The sequence below is a fragment of the Gavialis gangeticus genome, unplaced genomic scaffold, assembly GCF_001723915.1.
Source record: "Gavialis gangeticus isolate Ggan-Ray unplaced genomic scaffold, GavGan_comp1, whole genome shotgun sequence".
Lineage (NCBI taxonomy): Eukaryota > Metazoa > Chordata > Crocodylia > Gavialidae > Gavialis > Gavialis gangeticus.
In genome coordinates, this window is record NW_017729029.1 from 74,778,616 (window position 1) to 74,789,568 (window position 10,953).

General features: G+C 39.8%; 1 protein-coding gene across 8 annotated transcripts in view; it reads left to right on the top strand.

Moving 5' to 3' along the window:
- Nucleotides 1–8,810, top strand: part of CLCN3 (chloride voltage-gated channel 3) — a 194,800-nt gene extending 185,990 nt beyond the window's left edge. For 5 of the 8 annotated variants that reach the window (XM_019521769.1, XM_019521772.1, XM_019521771.1 and 2 more), the window contains 3 exons: nt 2,439–2,655; nt 5,823–5,898; nt 7,583–8,810. In XM_019521769.1, the coding sequence (XP_019377314.1) occupies nt 2,439–2,655; nt 5,823–5,898; nt 7,583–7,741 (452 nt within the window). In that variant the 3' untranslated portion in view covers nt 7,742–8,810. The remainder of the gene's footprint in view (nt 1–2,438; nt 2,656–5,822; nt 5,899–7,582) is intronic. The other 3 variants (XM_019521774.1, XM_019521775.1, XM_019521776.1) reach the window with 1 other exon arrangement.
- The last annotated feature ends 2,143 nt before the right edge of the window (nt 8,811–10,953 follow it).

The following is a 10,953-nucleotide window of genomic DNA, read 5'->3' on the forward strand; positions in this document are numbered from 1 at the left end:
CCCCCTACACTCAGCTTTTTTCTGGGCTCCTTCCCTGCACAGAGAAAAGCAGCCCCTCACACACCCCATGCCCAGCGCCCTGCACTGCAGGCACTTGCAGCCCATGTGGGGCTGTCCAGAGCAGGCACAGGCAGCCCCAGGCAGGCTGCGAGCGGCTGCAGTGTGGGGTGCTGGGCATGGGGTGGGGAGGGGCTGCTTTCTCCTCAATCCCCCCTGCCCCCTGCGCTCAGCACCAGCTTGTAACTCAGCCACACTGCCAGGCTGGCAGTGGGGCTGGTTACAAGCAGGTGTTGAGCGTGGGGAAAAGCGGCCCCTCACCCACACCATGGCCAGCACCCCATGCTGCAGCCATCTGCAGCCTGCATGAGGCTGCCTGTGCCTGCTCCGGACAGCCCCGCACAGGCTGTGAGTGCCTGCTGTGTGGGGCACCGGCCATGGGGCAGGCAAGGGGCTGCTTTTCCCCACGCTCAGCACCAGCTTCTTCCCTGCTGGTGAGCAGGGGGTTGGGGCTGTGCGCTGCCACCCGCCTGTACCGTGGGGCTGGGGGGCACTGGGTATGAGCAGGCAGGGAGCCAGTGGGAGCACGGGGCCCGCACTGGTGTCCCAGAGCCAGTGCCGATGGGGCCCAGAGCAGGGTGGCAGGAGCATGGGGTCCTAGCTGGCAGGGACTCTATGGAGCCGGGCCAGCTCCCCGCTCCCTGCTGGTGCAGCCCAGCCCAGCTCCACAGACCCCTGCCGGCCTGTGCCCTGCTTTGGGCCCCACCGGTGCTGGCCCTGGGGCAATGGTCCCAAGACAGTGACCAGGGGGCCGGGCACCTGTCAAGGGGCAGGGCTACCCATGCATCCCTTGACAGCCTGCCAAAACTGGGTAAGTGGCCGTCCGCCCAAAATAATTGCTTGCCCCTGTCTTAAATACACTGATTTCAAGTGTGCATTTTTGAATGTTCGGGTCAGATTGAAGCAAAAAAAAATTGTCAGAAAGAAGACTGTCATTAAGATAAAACGTTCTGCCTAGTCTTGTATTATGTATGACATGCAGGCGGGAGTCAAATAAGTTTCAAAATATAAATATCAAACTATTGTGAATTTCATTCACATTTTCACATAATATTAGATTGTAAGCAAAGAGCTATATGTTGATAATGGTCTCTTTCAGGTAAATCTCGTCTTACTCTTTTAAGTTGCAAAGTGAAATTACTGGTCTTGACTTGGGACTGTATATTGAGAGAATTTACTTTGGGGTGTGGCGAGGCTGCTTATGTCCAGAAACGATTGAAGGCTGACCAGGAAAGAAAAATCTGATTCAAACACAGGATTTAAATAAATACAAGTGCAAAAAAACCCAACTTTCTGAGCAGCTGCTGATCAAGAGTCTGGTATAACTAACAATTAGATGGCAGCAATGGCACAATTGCAGGCTGGTTACTGCATAAGACTGGACTCTTTATAAACATTTATTCAGTACAGTAGCCTGATATATTCTTCCTCCATGTTAGATGTGCTTTTTCTTTGTTGTAAATCAGAGATATCAAACTCATCAGGCCCTGTGAGTCAGACGAGTGGCGCAGGGACAGTCTGTGTGCTGCATTTGATCTTACTGACTGGCCCTGTGTGCCGGATCTGGAACACGGGTCCAGTATGAGGCAGGCACCAAATGCAGAGTGCGCGTCAGTCCGGTCCTGCATGCCACATGTAGTGTGTGCATCAGACTGGACCTATGTACCACGTGCATTTTAATGGTTTTTGCAAGCTGTATCAAGGAATTTCAGAAAAGGAAGCTGCTTTTCCCATTTGATATGATCTCCCCACTTCAGTCTCAGTACTCATTTGACAGAGGCTATTTGTGCTGAAAGGCATTGAGCACTTTCTTGACATACTGTAGTTAACCTTTCACATTTGTCACATGGTTACCTCATTCAGTGCCCCCTGACATGCTCAAAATAACATGCTTTGGCTTCAGTAGCAGCAGGATGTGGCATCCATAAGACAGTTGCATATAGAGCACAGTCCTGAGGCAGTCCTTCCTCTCTTTAAGAAGCCTGCCTGTGCACTGCACTCGGATAGCAGCTGTCCACTGCTTACAACATTATTAAGTAGCGTGCAAATTCCATAACTGGTAGAAAAAAAAGATGCATTCCACTGCATGCTGGAACATATATCTGAAACCTTTACTAGGTCCCACTAACAACAGGGTACAGCTGGAGTTGTATGGTAGATGTCACATCTGCTAGTCTCTGCATAGTGCATCTTGTTGGAGAGAAAAATGACTGAAAAACACCAATCGGAGTAGAGTCCATAGGATAAAACGTGTTGAAATCTGAAGACTTGAGTGGAATTCATAGGTTTCACCTAAATTTGCAGGTTTCACCTAACTATATTCACCAAGAATGTGCATTCTTCCTTCTGTATTAACTTTTTTTATTCTCCTTGTATTAAAGAAAGTGCTAGAAAGAAGCAAGAAGGTATTGTTGGCAGTTCCAGAGTCTGTTTTGCCCAACATACCCCATCACTTCCAGCAGAGAGTCCTCGGCCTTTGAAGCTTCGAAGCATTCTTGATATGAGCCCTTTCACCGTGACAGACCACACACCAATGGAGATAGTGGTGGATATTTTTCGCAAGCTGGGTCTGAGGCAGTGCCTTGTAACACACAATGGGTGAGTACAGGGGCAGAAATGCTTTTCATTTTGTCAGGTGTACTGCTGGTGACTAATATGATGCTGACACCTTAAACTTGATCCCTGTGTGTTTATAGTGTAGCAAGTTAATGACTTTGTTATAGCCTGACCTTAGCAAGGGACAGCTGGCTGCTGAGTTAGAACTTAGCTGGTGAATTTTACTTGCTAACTGAAGTTGGAAAAGCCAGCCAGGTAATTGGCTGCATGTTCTGCTCCAGCAGGAACAACTTTGAAACAATATATTCTATCAGAATGATGTAATTTGATAAATTAACACTGGCCACTCATATCACCTGCCTATGCAAGGGGAAAGCTCAGCTAACTTCTCTCTCCCTCTGTCTCTGCCCCTAATTCCGATATTATCAATTTGCATCCAGTTAAAAAATGGACTGCAGAGAGGAAAATCATACTTAAAAGGTGAAACAGCCTGTGATGTTTATCTTTATACAGCAGTTTCTATTGTAAACTTTAACTAATAGATGAAGCATGGTACTAGCCTGCTGCTTTTATTCTCACTGGTTTCATTCTGATGCAGGGTGCAGGAATACTTAGCTTACTGTAATTAAAGTTTTGGCCTGAGCTACAGCCCCCTGTTTCTCTTGTGCACCAATAAGTAATAATTTTTTACTCATTCATTTTCCCATGCTTATGTTCTCCTCCATCAGTGCTACCAGTCCAAATCCACTGTCCTTTGTTTTACAGAAAATACAAAAGGATCATAGGTTGACATCCCAGGGTATTTTTTAACTGTTTTTTAAGACCAAAAGGGGGCTGTTAATGATCATCTACGCCAACCATGCTATATTTTTCATTTCTGAGAGCAAGGGCTTCTGCAGGATTTGAACAAATTCCTTCAGCATTGTAAGCCAAGGCCATGCTTTTCAGCCAACTCAGGTCTATGCTCTCTCTCTTTTGTTACACTTTATCCCAAAATCCCAAGAAAATGAGCAGTCGGTCCCACTCATTCATAGCTTTTTTTTTAATGGTCCCTCACTTTGTGCTCACAATCTTGAATGCATGGCTCTCGGGCATCTACAAAAAACAGTTTGTCAAGCAAAAACAGTCTGTGGAACAAGACAGAAGGACCAGATTCTCTGTTTGTATTTATGCACTGCTTGTGTGTCCAGTGCTTTGGCATAGACTTTTGTTCTGCAAATGCCTGTGGGAGAAAAGGGCTTCCATACTAGCAGGAGAAAATTTGCCCACTGATCTCCATTTCCAGACTGTAGTTATGGGGTTTCAAAACCTTGGATCTATTGTCTGGGTCTACCAGAAGCTGCACAGCTATCGGCTGCTTCTGAAAGTTGAAGCCAGAACCCCCTTTAAAAAAAATGTCAAGGCATCCTTTTAAAATGTTGTTTTAGGATTGATAATCTACATAAATGAGAATCTGGGGATTTGGCATCCTGGTGTATTTTTCTAGCTAAATAAATTAAGACCATCTTTGGCACTGGTAAAGGAATAATAAATAGCTCATTGTAGTTGCCTCTAAACTATACCTTTTTATAAGGCAACTTCATGAACACTTGTTCCCTTACTAAACACTACTTCATATACCTTCTGTGTGATATATGTAAAGTATAATTAATTGTAGCAGTCTAACATACTGTCCCTCTAGTATATATTAGCTTTCCTTAGTAATTCATGCTGTTTAGGGTGAATGACTATGGAAGTTAAAACTAGAGAACTGAAATGTTTGAAACTGTTTATGTGAAAAGCCTACTGCAATAAGGTGGAAGCTATTCAGTTAAAGCAAACTGATTTCCAGGTTGATATATATACTTGTGTGGTAAAATCTGTAAAACAAATGCCTTGTTAATTGTGCCTCAAACTTGTCCTTGAACGCAGCCATGTACTAAACAGATGGTGGAGGCTTTCTGAAGTTTAAGGAATATCCTAAAATGCTTTCTCAGGGCAAGAGACTTATGGTCTATGGTCTATCAAGTATGAGTCAGCGTATAGCTGCAGTTATATTCCTGAAACCAAAATGGGGAACAAAATCTGCAATACTAAGCTGTTAGACAAGAATATTTATGTCAAGCTAACTACTACAATAAAATAGCATCCTTAGCCTCTGCTTCAGTGCTCAAATGCAGGAGTATTAAGATGTAACTGTTAACTACAACGAAAGCTTAACTGTTCAAAAATAAAATCAAACCCTATGGTGATTTTAAGGGAATTTCTTTCATAGTAAAGTAGAAGGAAAACAAAGGTTATTTCATTAATCTGCTGTTTTGTAGCTAACTGGTTTTTGTTCTCCAGCTTTAGCTGTAATCTTGTGGTATGTCATAAGCTTACTCTCCATTACCACATATGTCCAGCTTTAAATCTAAGTGATGATACGTCAGGTAATAATGAGTTGCAAATTTACATATAGGCAGGAAGTGCTATGGTAAGCTAAATTTTGGCAAAAGGAACACTAGTAACAGAAAATTAAATATGTGCTGAAAGGCCAATGTTTAGTTTCATTAAAACTAGTTTGTGTACCAACAGTGCTTTACAAACTTAGAAGAGGAAGCTTGCATTAACTTGAGATGTAGAAAGAGAGTGAGCCTCAGTTTTCGCTAATTTATACCAGAGTTGTAATTCAGTGGATTGCTCCTGATATATTCCAGGGGGAGTGGAGAATCAGATCCACTGTCTAGGGCCCCAAATGATTTTGATATAAAGTGTACCTTCAAACTTCTAACTGCTCTGACTTTCTGAAATTTTGGCCCAGAGCATCTACTGTAGCAGGTTCAAATTTTAAAAGTACTCAAGATTTACATGAGATTAGAGCTGTGTACTTCAAGAAGGAAAGTGAATTAAATTTCAGTTTCCTTGCTTTACTTTTCAATACTTAAATAAGCACAGACTGATATTCAGGAGGGTGAATAAGATGGTGGTAAACTTACTCCAGTATCCATACTCAAGCTCTGAATAGATTTCTCTGAGATGAAAACAGTTTTGTGGCATGTAAAAAGCAAACTGTCACTCTGTCTGAAAGGGCGCTGACTCAATTCATTTTTAATTTAACTATTTCATTATTAGCATTCTTGCAACCCATGTTTTTTCATTTTGTTCTATTCTAAACCTTTTTCGTTATGATTGGAACTTTTTTTTTATTTGATTTCACACAGTTATTAGCATAACATGATCTGTTTCAGGATTGTCTTGGGGATCATCACAAAGAAGAACATATTAGAGCATCTCGAGCAACTAAAGCAGCACGTCGAACCCTTGGTGATTAGACATATCAGATCTCATAATTAGACACGCTAGAAGTCAGGAAGCATGAAACTTGTGAACTGTTCAGTGTTCTCTTATCATGACATCAGCTGAACAACAAAATCTTTCTATGCAACAAATGCAATCATTGTATTAAAGAGACTGTAATACAAAACTGTATCACTCATTTGTAGAAATAAAGCTGTAAAAACAGTTATACTGCTATACTAGCTTTTTACCAGCTTCACTGTTAATCACAACATTAAAAGGAAATGATAAAAAGCTAAGATGTTTTCCAAAGGAGGGCAAATCCACTTGTGATTATTTTGTTAGAGGAGAAATGGCCAGCTAGGAATATGTCTTTCTCTTCTTGATAACAAATTTAGAAGTTTTTGTATCAACCAGTATATTCCTTGTTCTGATTTTGGTAGCTTTAAATAGCTGCCAATCAAGCCAAAAATCTTCCTTTAATCTTCTGACAACCAAACCAGAATGTGATTTGAATTTATGGCAGCATAGACCTTCCCCTCTGGTATCCCATGTATCTGCATGCTCCTAAAGAGCAGTCCTTTTATTTTTTGTTCTGAATTTTATGTGCTGCAGTTCTGTCACTTGTATATGTAGCCATCAGTGTGTCCCTTTATAAGCTCCTACTTACATCCTGAGCCACTAAATGGCTTATAATATTTCTACTACTGACTTTGTAAGCTAGATACTGGTAAACTAAGATGTTGTGATCTAACTTTAGTTGTAACTTAGAAATTGTCTTAATTTGGACACTGGTTGCTCTGCATCTGTACTAAACCTGCCCTCCAAGCTTAGTTGCTTCTGTACAAAACATATTATTGCATTCACATTTTTATGCTAATATTTCACAAGTATTTCATGCCTCCTTTAATAAAACAGAACAAAATGTACTAACAAGAATAACAAGGGCAGCAGCTCATTCCTTCTGCTTTCTGCTTCTCCTGTGATATTATCCTTTAAGACAGCTTCACTCTAATATTTCACAGTTGTTTTAAAGCTATTAAGATCATTTCATAAGAGCACAGTATTCAAAATTGAAAATGTATGCATTCTTTTAAAACTAGTAGTTAATTTCCAAAGTTCTGACTTTCAAGACACAAGTAACTACTGATTAAGATCTGTTCTCAGCTGTTTGTGCTCTTATGAACACAGCCACCCAACCCAAGACAATATAGTAGACTAGAAAGATCCTTTCTATTTAAAAAAGAGGGATTTTGATTTGGTATTACCATTTGGAGCCATCAACCAATTTGTCACTTGATGGCTGGATTCAGACATATTTTCTTTATGAAACGGGATCAATATCACTTCCTTTTCACACCTTTTTTTTCTTTGTCCTTTATTACTTTTTTGTTGGCATATGTTAATCAAAGTTTCATTTTGTAGAAACAAACAAAAATTAAATACAAATGGGCATGGTCTCTGCTAGTATTACTTGTATATAAGTAAAAATGGAGTGCAGTTTAGTGACCATCTGATCTGGTGTCTCAGCACTGCTGTTTTTTAACAACCGGATGGTTACTCTATTAATCAAATGTTTCTGTTTAAATAAGAAAATCAAGATACTTACTTTCCTCCATTCCTGTCAACAAAAAGGACTTGGCTACAGATGTGTTCTGTTCTTCTCTTTTTCCTTGTAGTTTAATAGCTCTCTTCTATTCTTCCTTCACAGGCGCCTCCTTGGCATTGTAACAAAAAAAGATATCCTCCGTCATATGGCCCAGACGGCAAACCAAGACCCCGCCTCAATAATGTTCAACTGAAACCCATAGCTGAGGAGAGAGAGGAAACTGAAGAGGAGGTTCATTTGTTGAATAGCACAACACTTTAGTCTGAGAGATTCTACTAAAATCAGAAATGAGAGCTGAGTGTTTGCATAATAATGCTGTTGGAATTCAGGATTGGTCTGGGGAAGTGTGGAGAGTTAGTGGCGTTCTCCACCGAAGCATGGGGAAAGAGAACTTCTGCTGTCCTGCACTGGATGCGTTCCCTGATGTGCGATCTGCCATGATAGTGCAGTGGGAAAGCTGTATCTGAAAGTGGAATTCTCCAAACCTTAACCTGTTACTTCAGCATTGAAGAGATGCATTATTAGTCCCTGTTTCTGGAGGGATCATTTTGAATTGAGCCATCTTTTGGAGACTGCAAAGTCTTGCCCATTTTACCATTGAAAACTGTTGTGTTAACTCATTAATGTATAATTATTACGTCACCTTTCTACATTCCAGAAGAGCTTTTATTTCTCTCTCTCCTGAGCCATTAATGAAGCCTCTTTAAAACTGGTGTGCCCTTTTGAAGCAGTAGTTTCTCATATTGAGATGTGCTGTGATTTACTGAGGTTTGATCACAAGAAGGGAGATTTTCTTGTGCCATTAAACGTGTAGTTTGTACATCATGAAATCATTGGGGCAGTACAGATCCCCTGCATAAAGCAGATTGAGTAGGTAATACTTTATAAGAAGCATGTGTGAAATGTTGCAGCCAGTGTGCTGTGATTTGAGAAAAATTAAACACAGAGAAAACTTGAGTTTCAAAGGAAAAATAATGTTTTTGCTGCAGAATATATCAATAATGTGACCTGGTCTTATGCAATTTTTGTATTATTGAAAACACTATGATATATACCAATGTTGTGCAGTATAAAGAAAATACTGCTACTCTGATAGTTAAGAGCAGAAGCAATTCTGTATAAGTGTATCTGATAACAATTGCATGCTGAAACACTGGAGATTTTTTCCATAAAATTAAAAATCAGTCATCTTATTTTTTCCTTTCCCACAAAAACATGTTTTACTACTGACTGGAAGTAAGAAATGTAAATCATAACTTGCACTAAATGTATATTTTTTTCTTGAAATTTTACCATTCTTTATTTATATTTTTATGGATTAAAATCTATTAAATACAAATCAGTTAATATCTCACATAACTAACTCTACCTTTTTAATGTGATTTTGTAGAATAATTCAAAATCCTCCACAAATTATGGAGGGTTGGGCAAAAGTTTACAGCTGGATAAAAGGGGTTTAAGAAAAAGAAATTAACTCTGATCCATCATGCACATAATAGTATTTTCAAGCTTGACTCACTGCCATAAACTTGATGTTTCCATTTGTTTATGATCAGAGAACTGAAACAGTAAAATGATAAATCCTTTTTTTAAACACTGTAGGGTTTTAAAAATAAGACAAAAATAATGGTAATTGTTTGGACTTTTTTCAGGAATCTAGCAATGCTCTGGCTGTAATTTCTGATGAAACATAGATTTTGGGGTGGGGAAGTGGGGGAAACCTATTTCTTGAACTGTTGGGTAGGAGCTCGGCTGCAGCAATGCACCCTTGATAGCAGGATGACTGACAAATTTCATATCCTCCTTTTTTTCTTTTTGGAAAATCTACTTTAACCACTAGCTGAACATGTTCATTTATTGAGATAAAGAAAAGGTGACACCCTAAGGTATTGTGCCCCAAAATGTAAGACTGTTGTTGGAACAATTAAAAGTTCTGGTTGGGAATAATGTCTTGGAATATTCATCTCAGTGGGTGCAGCTACATGTGCACATTTACTGCACAGTAACCAAAACTACTGCACAGTACAGGTGCATGTCTATATGTGCATACCCATACTGTGCAGTAAATATGGCAACTTAGACCAACTTGAGTGTAAATTTGATACCTGCATTATGCAGGTATCAAATTTATGCCCAATGAATTACTGCACAGTAATGCACATGTAGAGATCTTACTGCGCACTAACCCTGTGTGTGTGGACTGACTTGGGGCTAACTTTAGTTCCAAGTCAGTCCACACACAGCATTAATGTGCTTTAACGCCTGCATGTGTAGATGCTGACCTATTCCCACTTAATGCTCAGTAATTTACTGCACAGTAAATTTAAGCTGGTGTAAATGCACGTGTAGACATGCTATGTGTGTAGCCTGGACTTTGATACAGTTGCTTCCTAATATCAGTATACCCATGAGACTGCAAAAATAAAACAGGTAAAAATACCTAAGACTGTTAGGTGTTTCTAAAGCACTCATCACTATCATCTCAAAAGCCCTTATTCAGCAAAATACTTAGCATATGCTTATCTTTAAATATACTAATACTCCAGTGGAAGTAGATGGAGCTATTGGCATGCTTAAAGATAACAAACATGGCTACAAGATTTTCTGAATTATGGCCGAAGTGCTCATTACAATTCAGTTAATGTTTAAACCCTGCTATTTTTCATTTCTTGCACCTTAGTTCAGCAAAATGCATGGCACTTCCCTGCAGCACCTACTGCACTCTGATTTCAGTTGGTTTGGAATGATAGCAGGGAACTGACCTGTGGTTAAACTTGTGGTTTTGCAAAAAACTAATGTATTTTTTAAAATTTGGAGCCAAAGCTTAGTGGACCAAATTTTGCTCTACTACAACTCTGTCAGTCTGGAATCACTTCATAAATTTCTGAGAGTCCCTAGAGTTAAAACCAATGTAATAGAGACAGTAAAAGGCATCTTAGCTAATTATCATCACCGCCTAAAACATGTTACTTTTCTTTAAAGCAGAAGAGCATAGCATCCTCCCTTATATTGTTTTTAAGTAGTTCAAGCTCCCCGATTTCTGTTGCTGTCTTTATCATAGGACACTGCACTGACTGTTCTGCATGAAGTGAAATACAATTCACACCCTTACTGTGTCTTATTGTTTTAAAATACAGATTCAAGTACTGCATTTGTGTTTTGCTGATTCCATGGGTTTCTGTTCACTGTTCTTACCAGCTAAGCTTTCCTTAATGACATACAAGACATGTGTCACCTGGTCATTGATATTGAAGTAAGTGTGCCTGTGCTATTCAACAAAAAGGTTCATTTTCTAATGAAAAACTTCCAGAGCCTTATTCAGGTTACTAATTTGAACAAATGTGGTTATGCAGAGGGTGGGGGGTGTCAGCACTTTTTTTTTTTTTTTTGACAGAGAAAAAAAAACAAAACAGTTCAGTTCCTGGTTCATGAAGAATGCATAATTTGTTAATCTGTGATGTTGCCTAGAGCTG